The 21,488-nt window shown below is 48.4% G+C and overlaps 2 protein-coding genes across 2 annotated transcripts; both read right to left on the bottom strand.

Moving 5' to 3' along the window:
* Positions 1 to 371: 371 nt before the first annotated feature.
* LIPH (lipase H) lies at positions 372 to 13,591 on the bottom strand. Its single transcript, XM_009982900.2, has 10 exons — positions 13,540 to 13,591; positions 9,172 to 9,539; positions 8,359 to 8,467; positions 8,147 to 8,248; positions 7,122 to 7,211; positions 5,871 to 6,038; positions 4,867 to 4,962; positions 3,470 to 3,581; positions 2,066 to 2,239; positions 372 to 456 (listed from the first exon to the last, which is right to left on the bottom strand). The coding sequence occupies exons 1-10, from the start codon at positions 13,589 to 13,591 to the stop codon at positions 372 to 374; spliced, it is 1,356 nt and encodes a 451-aa protein (XP_009981202.2).
* Positions 13,592 to 15,930: 2,339 nt separating this feature from the next.
* On the bottom strand, positions 15,931 to 18,716 carry ANAPC13 (anaphase promoting complex subunit 13). The gene is made up of 2 exons (XM_009982898.2): positions 18,514 to 18,716; positions 15,931 to 16,316 (listed from the first exon to the last, which is right to left on the bottom strand). The coding sequence occupies exons 1-2, from the start codon at positions 18,610 to 18,612 to the stop codon at positions 16,191 to 16,193; spliced, it is 225 nt and encodes a 74-aa protein (XP_009981200.1). The 5' UTR covers positions 18,613 to 18,716; the 3' UTR covers positions 15,931 to 16,190.
* Positions 18,717 to 21,488: the final 2,772 nt, after the last annotated feature.

The raw sequence follows: 21,488 nt of genomic DNA, 5'->3' as shown, positions 1-21,488 counted from the left end.
CCGTCCCGCCGCGGAGCGCAGCGCGCAGGCGCGGGGCGGCGCTGTGGGCGGGGCCGGGCCGTGCTGTGGGCGGGGCCACGCTGTGGGCGGGGCCCAGCCCCTGTGGGCGGGGCGGGATTCCGCTCTCCCCGTTAAAGCCTCCGGGCGCGGCGCTGGCCCCGCCGCGGGAGCGCGCTCGAAAAACACGCTCCGCCTTTTTTTTTTTTTGTTTGTTTGTTTTTATTTTCTTTTGTCGCTTCTATGGCTGCGCTGGTAGGAGGGCCCCGCCCCGCGGCCGCTTGGGCTCCGCAGAAAGCGCAGAGGAACTTGCAGGTGAGTCCCTGCGCGGTGGTGAAAATGTGCAGTGCATCCAGAAGTGATGCGTTTGCGCCTTAGCTCCTGCTCCGGCATGGGATGGGCTGGAAGGTTGTTTTGGTGTTCTCCGTCAGGACGAGGTCGTATCTGCACAGTTGTGGTCTGCGTGAAAACAGTCAACACGAGCCGAAAGTGAAAAACGGGCCTTTCTTGTACCAGCCCCCGGGAGGTCTCTCAGCGTGCTACAGGCTTACCCGAAATAAGCCACGTTCTCGAGACAGCTGGCATGAGAGCCACCCAAGGTGAGGTGGGCTTCAAGCCTTGCTAAGGTCAGGGATGCCCTGAGCCTGTTTTCATTCTGTTCTGTGTTATCTTTTGCTTTGTCTCATGGAAAAATGAAACAACAAGCAAACCGAGGTGTTGACTGCACAGTTCATGGTTCCCTTCAACCCAGTCTGCACTCACATGGCCACCAAACAGGTGGTCCTTCCAGCTCCTCTCGCCCACCTGTGTGTTCCTGCCGACTCCCTTTATCTTTTTTTTGGAGGATCAACACGACCAGGTGTTGATCTGGCTCAGATTGAGCCCAGCTGAAAACTGGGGGAAATACTTAGGCTTTCACCTGGAGCCATGAACTTGAGCCCTGGCACGGAGGAGGACAGAGAGAGAGCAGGGCATCCCACCCTGTGGCAGTGACTGTTTATTTAATGATGTTGAAATAGTCATGAAACTCTACTCGTAGCCTGTGGCAGCCACTCCGAGGGGAGAGTGGACGGCTTCTGATGAAACATTTGGACATTTACGTCTACTTTTTAAAAGGTTACATGTGAATCTGGGGCTGGAAGTGACTGCGGAGGTGTAGGACAGGAGAAGGGGAGTGTCAGTGAGGGGGAGGTGCAGAAGGACTTTGCTTATTAGACATGCACAATCTTTTCCTTATTCTAAGACTAAAGTGAGCTTTAGACCTTCATGAACTGCCAAAAAAACATGTTCTGCAGCTCTGTCCTTTTTTTGCTTCACCCTTACCGCTCTGTGATGTGCAATCCTTGTTTTAACCCAAATTTAAAGCATGTATGGCTTGATGTCCACCTCCTGCCCTTGCACACAACGTCAACCTAAGAAATTCTGTGCTTGTTGAGCTCAGGCAGAGATTCCCTTCTCCAAAAGTGCCCTGAAAATCAGGGAAGTTTAAGGGTACGAGTGCAGAGCAGACAGAGGTTAACAAAGTGACTGAAGCAGCTGTAGAAGTGTCATCAGCAAATGACCTGGGAGGTACCTCCAGGTGTTGTGGGCTGTAGTCAGTGCTTTGGGGCATAGTGGCCAGCAGCTCCTGGTTACTGGAATTCCAGGAGTAAATTAATCTCCCTGTTTGGCTGGAGATGGAAACTGATAGATATAAAATGTGTATTTAGGGCTGAATATCTATATTTCCCTGACAGTTGCATTTACTTTCAGTCCAGAGCAGCTTCTCCGTAGCTACTCAAAGGTCATTTTCCTGACCAAAGGTTAAAATGTTGGACCACGTCAGAGTCAGACCACTCATTACATGTCCTCAGGACGATAAGACAGCCTCTGTGTTCAAGTTCAGCTATGGGGTTTATGTGCATGCACTAAAGGCAGAATTTACTCCCAAGCTATGTGTGCAAGAATTATTAAATGTGAAATAAATATAATTCTTCTGGATGAACTCAGCCAGGCTAGGTATCTGGGACGTTCATTTACTTCTGTCCATTTTGCAGCAACAGAAATGGTATGTTAAACCTCTGCTTACCTTTCTGGATTTGTAAGTGACCGGAACCTCATTTGGAGAATCCTGAGTTTGAATTTTGGGCCAATGACAGATCCCGTGGAAAATGTCAAGGAAATTCTTTTGATGTTTTCAAAGTCCTGGTCGAATCCAATTAGCAAAGTGATTTGGTTGTACTGCTGAAAGGCTGCAGCTTCTCTAAAGATAAAGCAGACAAGGTGTCAGAGAGTCACCAAGGGAATAGCACCGCTTTTAATATATTCAGAATAATATTAGAAACAGTGCTGGAGGAGGAGGAGGAGGACTGAACTTAACAATTAGTTTCTGATTTGCAGGAAATAAGTATAAATCCAGGACCCCAGGTGTGAATCTGCTCAGCCACTTTTGCACATTTGGGATGGGAGCAGGGGCACAGAGGTCTGATGCTGTTTGCCCTGGTCCCAAAGCAGAATATCCTCACTGTGGTTCTGCTTGGAACCCGAGTGAACCAGACCCAAATGACGTTTGTATGTGGCTGTGCAGACCTGGGCACTGAGTCATCCGTGGAGTTTGCAGAATAGGTTGCTGTGTATGAAAATCTGTTTGCAACAACGCTGTATGACAAAGGGAAGACTGTACCTTGGGGGGTGTTAACACCCCTAACTAAATTTCTGATAATTCTCTTCTGGCAAATGCATCAGAAGCGTCTGTGAAACAGCACAGAGTTGACTGGAATTATTGGACAATAATCCAGCTTCTCAGGATAGGGAAATAGCCCAGGCTTAAAGACAGGAAGCCTCGCAGGGCTGAGGTTTGGCCTTGGTCTGATTTGGCAGAATGGCTGGTTCGACAGCGGGGCGGTCGTGTTGTGCAGCCCCGGGGAGCGATGCAGACTGCTCCGGTGCAAGCAGGTACTGCTGAGAGAACACTCAGCTAGGGATGCTCGGGAAAACTAGTTGAGCAGGACTTGTTTGGCTGAAGTGTGTTTAGATCAATCAGGAATTTGCACGGCCACATAAACACCAGGCATTAATTTGCCTCTCCCAAGTGGAATGAATTGATTTGGATGTGACGTATTCAGGCTCAGGTTCATCCCAGCTGTCTTGGGCACCCGGAGCTGGAATGGAGCGCTCCCTGGAGGGAGAAGGAAAGAGGAGATGTGTTTTCCCTCTTGCTTTAGTGGAAGCTTAGGACAGTCGTGCTGCTGGCTGGGATTATCCACTTCTAGTCCTTAAGATGACTGAGAAGGGTCCAAACCAAAGGCTGGCCTGTCAGCTGGTGTGCGCTGGGGAAGTCTGGGGAAATCACAGAGGGCCAGGAAAGCCCTAAGACATGTACACCATCAAGTATCATCAGAAAAATCAGAGGAGGATCTCTTGCTTCCTCCCAGCTGCAGCTGTACCAAGTGATTTGTTAACACTTACAGACCATCAGGTCGGTAAGACTTACGGATTGACTTTAGATTCTGCCTTCTTCCCAGTTTCATCAGCTAGTACAATGCTGAAGGTGCCTCTTCTGGTGTCTTTGTTCCAGGTAATAATATCCACAAAGTAGTGGTAAACTGGGATGAGAGAGAGAGAGAGCGTGGGGTTAGACTCTGCCTGCTCGCCTGCTCTCCATCCCAGCCGTGCGCCTGTCTGGGAGCTGAGCCGCAGCTGGAGTGCTCCCATGTGCTCATCTGACACAACCTGCTCAATGTATCTCCAAAATCTCTTTCTCTGATCCCCTTCATTGCTGTTCTCGGCATCTTTCATTCGTCTTCTCCGTCACGGAGCAGGATTGTCCGTTCTTTGCTCGGATCTGGAAGTCACTGAACTCACTTGTGAGCAGCACTGCAGCTCAGGCCACAATCCCTGCCCATGGCTTGGTGTGCTGGTGATCACAGCAGTCAGGAGACACCTCGGTGAAACCTTTTTTTCACAGATTCCCCCTTGCCTGGGCACTTCCCCTGAGCTTCTCGCTTTTGTCCAGGGTGGCTTTTTTCCCTGTTCAGCTCAGAGCATGCCTTTGACCCTCATCATCCTCACACACCTCTTACTTGCACGAGAGTGGTGGGTTGTTCCGAAACACAGTTTGGGAACTACCCTTTTCTATTTCATTTGCATGTTCTCAACGGATTTCCTAGCACTGTAAGCAAGGCGAGCCTGTTCTTGCACATCTCTAGGGAGCAGCTGGCTTTCACAGCACCAGGAAGGTTTGCAGGTAGGGAAGGTAATGGCCAGACTGCAGATGGGCACAATTCTATCCAGCAGCCACTGGCTTTGTTTTGAAAAGGCTGGCTATGGTGCCTGGCTGTTGCTGAAGGAGGCAATACACAAAGCAAAATCAGTTCTGGAGCCCCCAACATAAGAAGGACATGGACCAGTTGGAGAGGGTCCAGAGGAGGGCCACGAAGATGATAAGAGGGCTGGAGCACCTTTCCTATGAGGACATGCTGAAAGGGTTGGGGCTGTTCAGCCTGGAGAAGAGGAGGCTCCGGGGTGACCTTATAGCGGTCTTCCAGTACCTCAAGGGGGCCTACAGGAAAGATGAGGAAAGGCTGTTCAGGAGGGCCTGTTGTGATAGGACAAGGGGTAATGGTTTTAAAATAGAGGGAGGTAGATTCAGGTTGGATATTAGGAAAAAATTTTTTACCATGAGAGTTGTAGAACACTGGAACAGGTTGCCCAGAGAGGTGGTGGATGCTCCATCCCTGGAGACGTTCAAGGCCAGGTTGGATGAGGCCCTGAGCAACCTGATCTAGTTGGAGATGTCCCTGTTCCTTGCAGGGGGGTTGGACTAGATGACCTTTGAAGGTCCCTTCCAGCCCTAACCATTCTATGATTTCAGAAATCCCAGCCACTTACTGCAAAAGGGCTCTCTGTCCGCCGTATCGAAAAACACCCTTGTCGTTGGGTGGCTCTGTTGTGTTAAAGAGCTTTTCCACTGCTGGGCGTAATAACCTGTGGATGCCAGTTTGGAAATGAAACAGAGAGTTACTGCACAGGTGTATAAGCAACTACGTTGCTAAAGTAACACAGCAAGTATTTAGGAAATAGTGCATTGCTTGCCAGCTGCAAGGCAGTGCCGCGACACGTGCTCCCATACTCCGCAGATTTATCCCAGGGATTAATTGGGCTTGCGTTAACTAAAGCCAAGAGAGTGTCTCGATATACCTGGTTACTGTTCAGCACTTATTTGATTTGAAGATTGATCTTTTTCATTTTGCAGTGCAGACTGAAAATCATCCCCGTAGCTTTGCAAGTTCATTTCTGGAGGAGTCAGGGTTTTTAGCATCAACGTTTTGGAAACGGCAGCCTGAAGCCGGGCAGTCACATCCAGGCTGGGACACCTCTCTGGGTCACTTACAAAAAAAACAGGATAATGCCCTTTGTTCACTCCTCTGCCGTTCCTTTTAGAGCCAAGAGGGATTTATGGTGCTGAAAATCTCTTAGAAAAGATTCTGTTTTAGCAAGAACATGTCCCTGTCCCTCAAACTCTGTAACTAATGGACTTTTATTCTTTTTTTTTCTGTGACTTTAGTTTAAAGATCCCAAGTCTTGTTTTGGCTTTTCTCGTCCTGGATCCTTTACATGTGGCTTTCTGTTCTAGATCGTAAGGTGATGTGACCGTACAAAGAGCAGGGAAATTTCTCAGGCCTCTTTTGCCTGCAGCAGAGCCTGGTACCTCTGCAGAAGTCCAGGAGATGCCATCTCCCAAACCTCAGTGGCAACAACTTCCACGCTTCTGCAAAGCACTGTGTGGTGCGAGTCCTTCAGCAAAGCATTTGTTACACGCTGAGTTGCAGGAACGACGAGCAGACTGTCAGATACGTGTGTTCAGGATGTATTTACATTCCCTGGATCCTTACCTAGGATGGGGCATGGCAGGGGCCAGAACGTTTCGCAGCTGGTACATTTGGCGTTCCTGTAGTTTCGGTACGAGTCGCAGGGGTACGCAGTAATGTTGCAGCTCTGTTTCAGGGATGACATGAACAGGAAAACAGACCTCTGGTGGTCACACTTAAAATACTGCAATCCTTAATCACACACAGGGAAGAAATATTTTGTTAGCAATCCTCACGCTTCAGGGAAAGAGTATTAATGCACTAGCAAAAAACGACACGCCAGTGGACAGGCACTGACCGGTCTGCACACAACACATTGCACTGGGAAGCACTGGGCTGTGGCAGAGCAGTAAGCGGGCACAAGCCTCTCCCTTTTGAGTGCTCTCAGCTCTGCCTGTGTCTGCTTTCCTGTTCTTCTTGTCTTTTTTGGTTTTAAAACCATATTTGTTCATGTTGTTATGGCACTTCCAGAGGACCCAGCTGTAGATCCTGCTCAGGTGTTCTCTCTGAGCTCTGACAGCTCGATACTGCTTTTTTCTTTTGCCCATGGCCTTCTGTTTTGGTGTACAAAACTCTTTAGAAAGACACAACTAATAAAATGAGTTGCTGCATGAGCAGCGAAGTGAGTGAAGCCTCGTTTCGTATGGATTTTTGTTTCAGGCTGCTTTTGTATGTAGATTCGCTTGGGTCTGATAAGGGTTGAGTTCACATTACTGCCTTTTCTTCTGTGAGGTATCTTCTACACCCAGCTTTCATAAAACCAGTTCTGCTGCTGGGCTGGGAAGGAAAAAAGCTTTCTTGCACTCGAGACTGGGGCTCTACCTGCCAGACTGCACTGTCTGCCACTGCCAGGAAACGTGTGTTGGACTCGGTATAACTTCCTACCCCACGTTCATCTTGAACCTGTTTTCTGAACAGGTTTTGCTATCGCTAGTCGTGTGTGTTCTACGTAATTAAAAATAAAATCCCACAGGTTTTCTGAATGTAGTCACAAAATAAAGGCACAACCCTACCTGATGGCTGTTTGCACGGAAAATTAATCCCATTGGCATTTGTGACAGAGAGCAGAGGGATCACCCCTGACTCCTATGTCTGCCTGGTGCCCATCAGCCAAAGTCCCGTTACATCAGTGGCTGGGAAGAGATTGCTGTCATGGCTTTCCCAGAATACGGTTTTCATATATTTTCTAAGCGGTGATGGTGTTTCTGTTGCCTTCTCTTTTCCGACTGGAAGCGTTTTGTCAGTGTTTGTGCAATTCAAGGCAGAATTAATTACCGGAAAATATCGTCAGCGGACAGCCAGGCTGGTCGGTCCCGCCGTTGGGGTAGAAGTCTATGTGGCCTAGTGCTTCTGTGTAACCTAGTCCTGGCAAAAGGAAACAGCCACGGTGAGGGGAGGGAATATTAAAGCCTAAATGGGGAAGATGGAAACATAAGGAACTAACTGGAAAAAATAATAGTTATTTAGCTCTAGGATGCCCGCCTGTGCAGGAATATTAATGTCATTCATCTGTTCAGGCAGCAGGCCAAGCGGTTGTGACCCAGCTGTGTCATTTTAGCAATGGTATCGAATACCTAAAATAAGCCTCTGCGTGTGACAGCACAAAATTTGGCTTTTTGTGTTGCTGCGTGCAGGAGAGGGGAGGGGATGTGGAACACTGGGTATTACTGCGCCGCCAAAGTCAGAGTTCTTGGAGGGACTGGGAGAAAACAAGAGGCAACAATGAGGTGGGAAAGCCAAGTGCTGGGGGTAGGATGGTGGTGGGAGCGGAGCGGAGGGCTTGGATCACGCTGCCGGCCTGGCTGGCTGATGTGAAGATGTGCTGAGCACCCATCGGGAAAGGAGAGGGCTGAGGGAGATGCCGGGTTCGCCCCAGAGGAAGCTTTACCCCACCGGAGGTGGGATGAAGACTGGAAGAATCGTGGAGGGAGCCACGGGGTTGGGGATAACTGGTCTGACTGGCTTTTGAGATGGCGCGTGCGTGGCAGCAGCCCGAGCCCACAGTGGTGGAACTGCTGCGGCAGGACGGCGTGCCCCGGTGGGCACCGGTGCTCCAGCGCCTAAGTCCTGGTACGTCATGGGCCATGAGGCTAGGATCGCTGTGAAGCAGTAGTGAAATGCAAAGGAAACAGCAGATCCCAAGGGACTGCTGAGCGCGGGACCGCAGAGCCCTGTCCTCCTGGGCTGAAGGAGCAAGGACCCCCCAGCGCTGCCTCTGCCCACCAGAGCCCCCGCTTTCCTGTGCTCCCCATCGGTCTTCAGGTTTCCTCGTGATGGTAAAGAGGAGAAACGTCACATACCGTCGGTGTCCGAATGAATGACATCAACAAACCGTGCGTCCGTAGGATCCAGCCTCTCGCTGGGCGGCTTTCCTCTGTACAAGGGGCCCGCTGGGTCAAGGCCTGCAATGAAGAACCATGCACGGGGCATCACTTGGGTACTGTGCAGCTCGTGGCACTGCCAGTGAACAGCTGCCCTCGAAGCACGAGGGCGGACAGGGAGAAGGGCTTACCTGTGATTCTTCCGAGTGTACCAGCAAACATCTGTCCCACGAAGCCAGAGATGTGCGCTCCCAGGCTCACCCCTATCATGTGCAAGGAGTCCAGCGATGCTCCATCGACCTGAGGTTTAAAAGTACTTGTGTGATAGACTTTAGGCACACGAAAGGCATAAAAAAATACCAGGAGGAGGAACAACGTACATGCACCTCCCTACTTTTCCCACGTTTTCCCTTGGTGCGTTCTGCTCTGTGTAAATTCCCCCTTTGATAGTCCCACAGTACAAAGCCCATACTGAGAGAGCTGGGATGAGAACAGTTCAGGCAATGGTTGTGTTTTCCTGGGACAGTGACTACAAGTGTGGACAAGGACAAGTATCCGTGGCCTTCATGAGTACAACTCCAGTTGCCCACACGTGGTTCCTGCAAGGCGTTAGCAGACGCAGCTGTCCTCAGGATCCAGTGTGGTCACTGCCTGTGCCTGTGCAACAGCTTAGAGGAGCTGGGAACTGCAGCTGATCCCCATAAGCTGACTTTTGAACATCCAGAAAGTGGAAATAGAGTTTTTATGTATGGGAAAACGTATCTCTAGAGTTTTGTATCCAGAAATGTGGAGACTTAGAGCGTAAACTGAATATTGCAGCAAAATACCGTCATACTAAGGCCAAGGGTGGAATTTGGCACTGCAGTATAGCTGCGCTTCCAAAAATCAATGCATTCCTTCTTAGGTTTCTTTTCCCAGACATCTTGCTGTGTCTAAACAGTTCCTTTGTGCCCTTTACATACAGTACGTTAACGACCACATCAGAGCGTGAATGTTCAACTTACCAACATTTCATCAATAAGTTTCTTCAGAATCTCAGCAACTTTCTTGCAGTTTCTGGAAGCATTACTGTAGATGAGAGTTGTTGCGCCCTGGTTCCAGTCCACAACGATGACGTTCATGTCTTCTACAGAAAGCAGAAGATGTACCAAGTCTGGGATCCAGATCGGGCTGGAACCTGTGAGTCGGTATCCGTGGATGATGAAGGTAGTTTTCTTGGTCACGTCTAGATACCTGGAGGCTGTTGAATTGAGCTCTTCAGCACAGTTTGAGTTCTGTCTGGTGTAGAGCAGCAGCTTCACTTTCAGGTCTGTCCCTATCAAAGCGTGGCCGACGCTGAGAGCTGTGAATGCAGGGCATGTCTTCCCGGGATCTGCAAAGAGCAGTGTGGCAGTCCTGGGGTTAGCACCAACGTGTTTGCTTTGACTTTTTCTACCTGCCAGCCCTGCACAGGCACAGGTACGTATGTTGTGAGCTGTCTGAGCCAGGGCTACTCCTTTCCTCTCCATCACGTTCATGACTGGAGTTACCCTAAAACTTAGGTTTTCTTCCTGTTTTGGAACAAAGACAGCAAGTGTACCTTCTCGGAGCAGCATTCCCTGAAGCAGCACAGCCCTGCTTGCACTAGCAGCTGGGAGATGGCATGGACTTTCTGCAAAAACCCCACTAGTATGAGGAAGGTATTAGAGACTGATAACTAGGATGGTTGATGTATTGGTTTGAGAGCACACGCAGATGCTCTGGACAGGTTCTAGGGTAAAGAGATATCCTTGTGGTTTGTTTGTAGCTCCAGTCTGGAGCTGACAAGCTGCCGAGGATCTTGCTGTTGTGAGGGATTGCTGCTTCATTTGTGTTTGCAGATGCAGCCTGCTATTTCAGACTGCAAAGTGGGACACCCTTTGACTGCATGAGTTATGTTACTGATACTGCTTTATACACAGCTGAAGAGTAACTGAATTTTATGTAAGTGCTGCTTTAGGGGACAGTCTCTGCCCTCTGAAAGCCTGTCTTTGTTCTTGCTTTTCCAGCAGAACACCAGCTGAGCCTTCAGAGTCCAATACAATCTCCAACAGGGCACTGACAGGGAATGGAATAACTGTCTCCAGACAGACACTGCTTATGAAGGCCCTCCCAGGTTTTGTAAGCTCTTCCTGGCTCCCACTCCTTTCCCCCAAATCCTCTTAATCTTATTGAAGAACCTTGTGAGAGAGAGTGTCTGTCTCGCACATATGCCCTGGGCTGCAATAATTGTTCAGGCTGCAGTTGCTTCTGTCTTCCTGATCTTTGTTGCTTAAAGGGCTGTGCAGTAGGTAGAAGGGTTTAGGAAACCTGCAGCTGCAAGCTAATTGTGCTCTAGCAAATCTCCAGCAGTCTGTGCTTTTGAATTTCTAAACGATGGAACTCTCACAGTTTCTACGAATAACTTTCCCTTTTCTACTCCTGTGGAAATCAGGAGCAGGAGAGTGATATAAATGCTATGTGCCCAGTACATAAAATAATCTGCTCAGTTGCCATAGTTCTGCTAATTACTTTGTAGAAGCCCCAGCAGCTCCAGAAATAAAAGTTAATAGGCTAAAAGGATGTTGCAGTTAAGTCCGACTGGATATTTTAAATTGCTACCATAAATTCAGAAATAAATTTTACTGTTTGAAATCCATGGAGTCCTTCCTGTATGAAGCCTATGGTAAAACATGAAGAGCAGGACAGGAGTGGTGGCAAATGAGCCCTCAGGCATGCCCAGTGAACATCGGTTGAGATGTTCACTGGGCCTTTGAATTGAAGGTGTTCTGCCTCCAAAATGTCCTCCCACGTGGGACTCTGGGCCCTGCTTGCAAGAGCAAAGGTGAGCTGGGTGGCTGTCTCCTGACCAGCTTGCCCTCACCTCGTTCTTACAGCGCCCGGATGCTCCAGAGAAACAGCAGCGGGAGTTCTGTGACACTGCTCGTGTGGACATCTCTAAGGAACTAGCAGGGAAAAATTCCCATTTTTTGCTGACACACACCAGCATACACAGTGATACTCAACGACTGTCCTCTAGGTGCTACTGCAACACAAAAAAATACAATTTTAATTATTTGTTCTTACTAACTAGGAATTGTTTTAGTTGTTGTGTGGTTGTATTATCTCGTGGTGTTAGTCATCTGTACCGCCACTGAAGCTGTAGTGACACAGGCCAAGCAAGAATTACTTCTATGTGGTGCAAGGTTGCACTGATTGCTTAATTTGGTTCTGTATCCCCTGTGCTGTGCTGAGACAAGCCCGGAGGAGCACTGTGTTTGTCACCAGAACAGCCCAAACCTTCTGGTCGAGAAGAGCTTCTAAAGAACTGGTTGGCATTTGCTAATACCCAACACAGGAACCATTTAAAAAGCCTTGTTATATCTGCACCAAGTTGGTTCCTTTTGTTCTGTTTTGATTAACAAAATCAGATCAGTGCTAATAGTGGGGGGGAAGCCTGCCAGCTTCTCTTGTGGCAGGCTGGTGCCTATCCCAGACTCATCCACCGTGTGTTTCAGAAGCTGACACATGAGGACAGCCAGTTATCCTGGCTCCTCTTTCTTCTGCCTAGTAAGTACCGTGAATCCTACTCAAATGGCTGCAAGCGTCTTTCAAACTCCAGCATGATTTCTCTGGTGGAGTAAGAGGCTTATTGAGATTGACTCTGCAAGCAAATCAGTGAGGTGGAAACTTACACCCGTGTCCAACAGACCATTTCTCTCCAGGAGAGGTGAATAAATGTGGCAATTAACCCAGTGTCCCATTAGCTCCCTTCCGGCCCTGTCTTGGCCATTAGCTTGCTGAACAGCCTCGGGCAATTCACTTTGCTCCCTCTGCTCTGTTTTCTGGGATGTAAAATAGGACAGCAACCAGCAGTTTCCTGGGCAAGGTGCTCTGACATCTCAGCACCTATAGCAGGGGGCACATGTCAAACCCATGTTCCTGTGTGGGAGCTGGACGGCTTTTGTCTCAAGCTTGAGATCAGCCTCTGAGGTGCTATGGCAGCAGAAAGACCCTCTTCAGAATAACTTGGTTCTGAAGTTACATGCATATATATGTATTTCTGAAGTTATATACTCCCAAGTGGGAGTGTTGTGGTTGTGAGGATGGTCCCAGGCAGACTCGGTGGTAAATACTTGCAGTCAGTGCTGCTTAATGCCTCCCTTCCCCTGGTCTGTCCCATTCCTTTCTTGGACAAGGTGTTTGAAGGCTTTTTCCTCCTTCTGTCCTGGATGTTCATCCTACAGACAAGCAGGGTTTGCAATAGTGGTATTTTGGGGCTGTGATCTTGAGGGCATGAATAGAACAGCAGCTGAATTTGTAAACTCCACCAGTCCGTCCTCTTGCAAGGGGAAGCTCCAACAGATTTTTTTCCACTTGTGTCAGTGGTCACTTGGTCAGATTCGTAGTTGTCCTCGGGACACTGTATGGCCACGCAGAGCCCGCAAAGGGGCTGCTCACCCAGGCAGCACCTTGCCTGGACCTCAGACAAGTGTGTTCTGCTTCTGCATCTGTCTGGGGTTTCACGGACGCTCGAAACGTTGTCACCCTGCCTGGGCTTTTTACAGTGCGTTTCAACAGATGGGTCTTACCCACCAGTAGTGAGTCTTCAGCTTGAAGCACACTTTGCAAATCTCAGCAGCGTTAGTGAGGATTCCCATCCCTTCTCCACCGAGAGCGCGTGCCCTCTACCTCCTAAACTGGGCTCCAGTATCTCACTGGGTTTCCTTGGTGCCTTTTCACACAGTTCTCTTTTTCCATTTCTTATGGCTACACGTCCTACAGCGTATTTAACGAACTGAGCAAAATGCGACCCCAAGATTACTCCAGAGAACCTGATGAAATACAAGTTAGTATTTATAAGAATATGTTTGGGTTTTTTTTAATCCTGTTTGTTTTCCCTACAAAGCAGAGAGCTATAACTCGACTTGCTCCCATGTGTATGCTAACACAAGGCAGTACATTTGTTTATTGTTACACAGGTTGATTCTTGAGGATATGAAATGAAGCTTATTGTTCATAAATGGTAATTCATCCTTCGCGTCTGTCATGTAAGACACCGCCGAAGAGAAATCATCCTTCTCTGAAGATTTCAAATGACATTTTCAGTGTCGATGGATAGTACTTGTGTAAGAGAAATGTTTGCAAAGTGAGGAAAAGATAATAAAAATGACTTCTGGTTTTACATTTGTAACTCTTAGAGCTGACTACATTCACATAACCAGTGTCATTTGCTTTGCCAAAATAAATAATGCCAGTGACAAACCCCACGCAGAAACTATAATGCAGAGGGTAGGCATATTCATGTTCCTGCAAAGCAGAGAAAGCGTGTCATATTTGACAAAAACATTCAAAACAAAGGGTTGATTTCTTACCTGTTTTCACCCCATAGAAAAGGTAGATGAACACGACACACAGCCCCAACATATGGACTTCCACATGGAACTTCTACAGGTAAAAGATTTTAAGGATCCCACAGTTTCTTTGGCATGGGTCTGCTGTCTCTGACAACAGTTTGCTCTCTTTTTTTTCCTGCCAGTTGCTGTAGGTGTGGTGAAAGGAGGAAGTTACCAGCCAAGAAATGAAGACCAGTCTTCATACAACTAAAGCTTCTTCTTAAAAAGGTGGGGCACCTTCTATTCTACCAGATTTCCGTATTTTAAATATAGTTTGCCCTGGGGAATGACTAATCAAAGACACCAATGGTTTGGTATCACGCTGTAAGCAGCAATTTGACTACGCATGTTGAAACTAAGGAAATTATTGCCTGTCTGTTTGTCTCTTGCAAAGAATGTCAAAAGGCAGCAAAGAACGTAGGTGTCCCTGCAAGTCTGATAAGCATCTGGGCAGGGCCAGCACCTGGTTTCACTGGGCCCTACCTTAGTGTTCGTGATGATCCTGACTCCCCCAAGTCTCTTCAGCTCTCCTGAGCACCGGGGCCCTACGAGACCCTGTCGTCCCAGGCACGAGGAGGAGGCACAGCACTATGTCGTGACAAAGGGAAGGTACCAGCTCACGTCAGTCTGGGTCTCCATCAGGCTGCCAACTGGATGACACCCATACATCTGGCATCCCCACCACACTTCATTGCATCCCTGCTGGAACCTCATGAATCCAGCTCTAATTCAAGTAAGAAAGGCTTGCCTTTTTTTTTTTTTTTTTTTTTTTTTCTGCTGGATGGGAGGAAGACGATGGCAGATGCAAAGACAACTGTCAGGGGCAGGAAAGGAAGTCTGAAACTGAAGCTGGAACATCTAGTGGCAAAATTGAAAAGATGAGGGTGGTGGGGAGCGTGTAAAGGTGTGAGAGAGGGGAGGGGAAGAGAGAACAGGGATGGCTGCTGAGTAGAAGCTGTGTGGTAGCTTTGCCTAATGTTTTCTTAGCAAATTCTCCTAAGGTAGGCCAGGGAAAGGGAACATGGGGAGGATCAGAAGCACCTCATTAAGCACAGGCTGTGTTTTTTCCCCCTGGTGATGATCCAGTGAGGAGCTGAACTATTGCAGATCCTAGCTGCAGAGCTGTTTCTTTGGTCTATGCTGTACACACTAAGCTTTTTGACTTTGCTAATGCTTGGGTTAATCCTTGACTCTGCCTGCTGGCTGTCTGCAGCTCCTTCTTGTTCAGACAAGCGTGTGCTGCTTGTCGGGTGCAGGCACGGCTTACACCTCAGCCAAGGTGTTGCCCAAGCAATACACGATTTTTTTCACAAGCACCTTGAGCTCCCCATCCTCAGGCAGCTCAGCAATCGCAGTCTAACAGGATGCGTGCCATGCTGGGATTCCACTTGGTAATCACACAGGCAAAAGTTGTTTTTTGTAATTTTGAAGAGGATAAACATTGAGAAAAGACACCAATGTGGAGTCTGGAAGCTGCAAGTTCCAGGAAAGTGCTTTTTTTTTTTTTTTTTGATGCACTGGCAAAAGAAAATCAGTTGAAACATTGTTTTTGTTCCAGTTCCTTTCTCACCTCTACCAGTAATCCTAAACTCTGTCAAAATATTTTCTCCTTACCAAGTTCTGCCTATGGTGCGAGGGAATTGGTCCAACAGTGAGACATGCAAGATGAACAGAAGGCTTTTACCTATTGCAAAAGACGTTTGAGAATCAGAGATAAAACGAGATAAAGAAATCAAGAGGGCCTTGCCTTTCTTCTGAGCATACTGCCTGAAGCTAAGCCCCGCTTGCTTCTTTCCCTCATTGCTTTCCTCAACTTTCTGTTTCCCATCGGAGACAGCTCATCCCAGTGGCTATCAGTTCAACAGGTGCTACACTGGGACTGGTGGGCTCTTCCTTGTAACTCTCAACTGTCTCTCAGAAGACAATGATTTTGAGTAACCACCATTTTAGCATAAATTAGACTGTCTGTTTACAGTACCTGTATTGGCAAACACACCCAGGATGTCAGCACTGGAAATGCTGTCTGCTGCCACCACCCAATCCTGAGATGAGGAGTCCAAATAACCACCTGTGTTTACAGATTAATTCCAGCTCTTGAATCCTGTGGACCAGTCTTTCACAGCTGTCCCACACAACCTTCCTCAGCCACACACCAAAGGTGGTAACAACTGACTTACAGTTATTTGGGTTTTGTACGCTGAACCCTAACCACAGAACACACAGGAATACTTCTTGGGACATAAGCCTTCGGAGTCACAAATGATCCCATCGTGAGCTTTGAAATCAATGACAACGTGAGACAGTAAAAACTAATTCTTTTATCATATGTAGAAAACATTTAAGATCAGAACCGGTGCCAACTTAAGAACAATTTAACAGGAGATATGAAATAATTTTACATAAGAGGAACATTCTGATATGAGCTCTGAGGTGTCAGATAGCTGTTGTTATTTTGCACTCATTATAGAAGCATTTTAAACTCTGATCACTGTGAGTAGAACCATTGTTTGAATCCGAGCCTTTTTCAGAAATGTTTTCTCCTTAGGGAAGCTTATGACAGTGATGGTCAGCTGAAAAACATTATTTTATATTGCAATCATGCATCCACTGCATGAAATTTCACTGATTCACTAGTTTCCTGTGGGTGGAACGTTTTCATGGAGATACTGGAGAGCCAAATCTGTCCACTTCATTTCTTGCTCTTTCACAGACTCAGTTGTGCCACCATTGTCTTGCTCTGGTTCAGGAAGCTCATTCTGAGAAGAAAACAGAGGTACAATGCATTCCACACATAATATGCTTCCTGAAAGGAGCAGGTTACTAAGACTTCATCTGGATAAATACAAAAATCTACAAATGAGACCGGAGGGTGCATCTGAACAATACATATCATGCATACTGATCCACTTAAAAATATTCCTAAGCCCAGTTCTGAACAACATTCTTTTCACCAGAATCTGGTGCTTAATCTGAAAGGTAAATTGGTTTTCCAGGACCCTGGGGCCTTGCTACACACTCAGACTGCACATGCAGTGAAGGAGGAGAATATATAGCATATGCAAAATAAGAAAATAATAGCAACATGCAATTATTCCATTGTTTGCTTGCAATGTGTTTCTTTTGCTGTTGCCAAGAACACAGATACTGCATTTATTATAGCTGTTCTTAAGACAACTGGTTCAGTAACAAGTTACTTTCCTATGGCAGGTGAGAAACCCTCCCTTTTTCTACGTGCTGAACTCAGGTGTGGCTGGGCTGTATCAACAGTGATGTCAGAAACCCCTGCCAGCTGCAGCACAGAGCTGCTCGTGACACAGTAAGGAGGAAGTATGGTTTAACTGAGACTTCATCTTCCTTTCTTATGTTATTTGTTCCCTGTGTTGCTGTATTGGTACAGTCACACAGAGTAAAGTGTGTGTTATTCTGCCAGATACCATTTGGGCAAGAATTCTGAGTTCTAGATCTCTGGAAATCCCAGCACGAGCGAAATAAAATTGTTCAGTTTTGAAAACAGCATACGATTCAAGCCCATTTGAGTTCACAGGAATCTCTCCAGTGAGCACTGGATCAGATGCTCAGGATAGGCTCAAATACCACTTTACAGCCATTCTGTCTGCTCCTGTACAACGCCACTGAGTAAGCCTCCCGTGAATTTGTGCTGGTTTTCCTGTGTGATCAGAGCCAATCCTATCCCTGGGGATCGTTATATCCACAGCCAGGCCTTTCTTTCTATTGTTAGTTGATGAGGCTTCCTGCTCTGAGGCTGCCATCTGTATGGACTGTAAGCAGCTCAAGAGATGGCTGTAAGGAAATAAACAGTAATGTTTCTTGACTTGGACACAGGGTAAAGGCAAATGTCAGCACGGAACTAGATTATAATATTCAGCCTGCCTAATAAAGGTTATCCCAAGCAAAGGGGAGCTTGGGCTCTTGTACATGAGAATCACAGTTCTGCAAGATCGTGCCCTCAAGCCCAAATCTCGGCAGGAAAATTTGTGTGCCATGTTTTTGGATTGTGGAGGTCTGCAGCTGCTCCTTGCCCCCTCTGAAAAGACAGTGGTGCAAGGGCTAAAGCTTGAGCCGTGTCACGGCCAATTTGGAAATGTCTCTGTGCTAAAAGAAACTAGGAGCCTATCAGTCCCCATGGTTTCAGCATGACTGCTTTGTCAGTGCTGGCCAGGGGAAAGCTGGTGCACCGGGCAGAACAAGGAAAGGGAGAATCCTCAGACACCTCTCACTTCCCTGGTACTTTCCAAACAGCTAAGGAAGGCGTCAGAGTGGGACATCTGAAGCTTCAGCTCTGGGCTTTGTAGGATCTGAGGTAGCTTTTTCCCAGCTGCACCTCTCTGGCCCCATAGCCGTAGAACAAGCTGTACGCTGGTGAAAAGACAGCTGCCATGCGTTGGATGCAGCGCTGCAAGCAAGAGTCCTGCTGCAGATGCCAGTTTGTTCACTACTCTCTATGAACTGGCAGCAGCAACAGTGTATTTGGAAAAGACTGATTAGGAAGACGTCTGAAAAACTCTCAGCTTTTAATGGAATTTCAGAAAGTGAAAATAAAGTGTAGTCTAGACTGCAACTGTCAGGATGAGACTGATCCTCTCTGTTCTACAAACCAGCTGGGAAACCACTTCAACCACTGGTAATGTGAAAGGAAAGGATGGTTCTACTTCTCCCTGATGCCAAACCCAGAAGTGTGCGATGGGAAGGGCACTCCCCTTCTGAGGAGATACAGCAACTGACCAGGGGAAGGTGTAGAGAAACATCCACATCCTCATACACACACAGGGATCTCTGGCATGTAGGGCAGAAAAAGAGTGAGTCGGATGCATCCCGAGAACCTTTTGTACAAATTAGCTGCACCACAAGCAATCCTGTCTGTGCTGTTCCTTGGAAGGGGCTGTGATAAACACACCAGCCTTAACTCAGACTGATAAGTAGCAATTCACCTACCAGAGGGATGGCCACATCCTCGTACGGCAATTTGTCTTCCCTCCATGCATCATCGATTAAATCCAGGATTCTGCCGTCCCTTTGCACTTCGCTGTCCATCACCGTGGAATGTGACTGCAGCTAAACCTGTGGCACAAAGCAGATACCGTTTCAAACACCCACATCCTCAGCCAAGCAGCTGGAGCTCAGACTATGGGCTTGCTCTGGTTTTTATCCAATTTCTGTTAAGCTTTAGCTTCTACAGAAAACCTTGGGTTTTTCCTACTCCCTTCAAAAAGGGGTCAGAACCACAAGAGATCTGCTTCATCTGAAAAGAACGCTACCAAACTGAATTGCAGGTTGATGAATAAATAAAACTAGCCTGTTATTACTAATTATATTTACCTGTGCTTATAGCTACCGACCTTTGGAAATCTCTTCCGATGAGCTCGCAACCTGCAGCTCCCCCAGCTCCGCAGAACCGTTGCTTATGGCTTGCTGGAGATTTGCTTTCAGCCCCCGATCAGTGCCGTAACTCACCGGCGCCTTGGCGAGTCTGGGAAAGAGTCAGGACAAAGCGTTTAATGGTGCCAAAACCTGAAGTCCAGCACTTAAAGGGGGCCTACAGGAAAGCTGGGGAGGGACTTTGGACAAGGGCATGGAGTGACAGGACAAGGGGCAATGGATTCAAACTGAAAGAGGGGAGATTTCGATTGGATCTAAGGAAGAAATTCTTCTCTCAGAGGGTGGTGAGGCACTGGACCAGGTTTCCCAGAGAAGCTGTGGCTGCCCCATCCCTGGAAGTGTTCAAGGCCAGGTTGGATGGGGCTTTGGGCAACCTGGTGTAGTGGAGGGTGTCCCTGCCCATGGCAGGGGGGTTGGAACTGGATGATCTTTGAGGTCCCTTCCCACCCAAACCATTCTGTGATTCTAAGTCCAGGAAAACGGTCAAACGGGAGAAAAATAAAACCCATCTTCCACCCTCAGCTACCACCGTCATTCCAGAGGTTTCCCGGGATCGTTCCCTTCGTACTGCACCCCCCGTGAAACGCCACCGCAGGAATTCACCCCAGCGTGACTCCTGCGGGGCAGCAGCGGGTGGCTGGACCGCGCCGCGGTCGGAGACGATCCGTATTTATTTAAAATAAAACACGGGGCCTCTCGGGAGGGCGCGGAGCCCCCCGCCATTCCTGGCTCCAGCGCTCTGCCTCCAACAGGCCTTGTCTTTGCGCTCCGGCCGCGCTCCGCCTGGGAACGGGCCCGAGCGCGCCCCAGCCCCGGTGCCCGGGGGGACGCGGCCCGTCCCGGTGCCCCCCGCCCCGCGCCCTACCGTGCCCATCTCCGGGCGGCAGCCTCGGCGCTGGCAGCGCGCAGGCGCAGCGCAGGCGCAGCGGTGATGTTCCGCCGTTAGGTGGGGGGGGACGGACGGACGGACCGACGGCGGGGGAGGGTCCCGGGCCGGAACGCTGACGCTTCGCGTTCCGTTCGGTGCGGAGGGTCCCGTTAGGGAGGAATCACAACAGTGGGGAGGGGGCGCGTCTCCCGGGGGGCCGTCCCGGGGCGGGGGGGCCGCTGCTCCGCGCTGCGGCGTGGCGGTTCCCCGCGGGCTTCTGCCGTGGAGCAGCGGGGCGGCGTGTCCCGCCTGCTCGGGGGGGTTTGGGGTTTTTTTGGGGGGGTTTTGGTTCGTGGGTCGCGCTTTTCTGCTCGGTGTAAACCCCCTCCCAGCAGCGCTTTAGCACGGAATCCTGCCGTGTGTATAAACGCGAAATAATCCCGAGCTTTTCTCGCGGGCAGGGTCCATATTGCCAGATTTTTCTCTGCTCGGCAGTACTGCTGTGATTCCGTCTTGAGTCGGGATGCAAAACCTTGTTGTTTTTTAAATGTTTTATCTTTTTTTTTTTTTTTTTTTATTGCAAACACTTCGTTTTTCTTCGTTTTCAGAAGCTCACCTTGCTTCAGCTGTAGCTGATGGCAGAGATCGTTTCCCCCGGTGGTATCCGCTGCCTGGAAGTTGCACATCACAACTTGCAAGCTTGAGAGATCAAAATACAATATTAAATCAACAAGCTTGGTGTAGCATAGAACTGGCTAGAGGTGTCTGATTTTAAGGCTCCCACCCCAAACCCAGGTAAGCTGGCAAGCATACAAAGTTGGCAGATTCGGGTGTCGTACCTTGGGGGCCCTGCCTAAAGCCTGGCAGGAGCAGGAGTGGGTGCTGTCTGGCTCCTCTTGGCACTAGAGCTTTCAGTGTTGAACTGTTCCCAGCCTCCCTTGGAAGAGCTGCTGATAAAGGGACCGGATTGCTCTCTGAGTTTTCTGTTTGGATTTTAGCAGACGTTCTCCGTGTTGCACAGTGAAATCTCTCTGCTGCCTGCTGAAAATTAATTCTATGGAGGTGTGACTGGAGTGAAACAGAAGAGCTGCTACTGGCTGATGTCTGCTCTTGCCACCTGGAGATCTCTCCTGGAGGGCTGTCAGCAGCTCTGGGGACCTGCTCATTTGCTCAGCTCAGCAGCTCTGCTATCAGCAGTACAACAAAGATGTTCTGCTTACTGATTGGATTCTGTTAAGCACAGACAGGACCAAAGAGAGACAAAACACTGTATCAGAATAGAGATAGGAATATTTTTTTTTCCCCTTCAGTGAAATATGTATTTTTTGTATGTGCTCGGTTTAAAATAGAGCTGAACTCCCAAGGACAGGCTTTAATCTCTGGAAGGAGTTTTAAAGTGTTGTAGGAGCAGGATAGAAGCTCTGATGGAAGTGAAAGAGAGCAAAGCTGAGTATGCACTTCTGAAAGTCCCACCTTCTGTGACCTGCTCCCCCTTTTGTTTGCTTCATAATGCCATAGTAATCTTTGGGGAAAGGTGTTGTGAGGATCTGTCTCTAAATACTTGAGAATGTGCACAGATGCTTTGGAAAGAGAAGATCGTGTGAATACCTCCCCATAGTGAAACCGAAGGGTAGTTTTGTATCCTCAGGATGAGTTTAACCAT

The sequence above is a fragment of the Tauraco erythrolophus genome, chromosome 11 (assembly GCF_009769465.1).
Source record: "Tauraco erythrolophus isolate bTauEry1 chromosome 11, bTauEry1.pri, whole genome shotgun sequence".
NCBI lineage: Eukaryota > Metazoa > Chordata > Aves > Musophagiformes > Musophagidae > Tauraco > Tauraco erythrolophus.
Note: the sequence above shows the minus strand (reverse complement) of the source record. Positions and strands in the feature narration are given on the sequence as shown.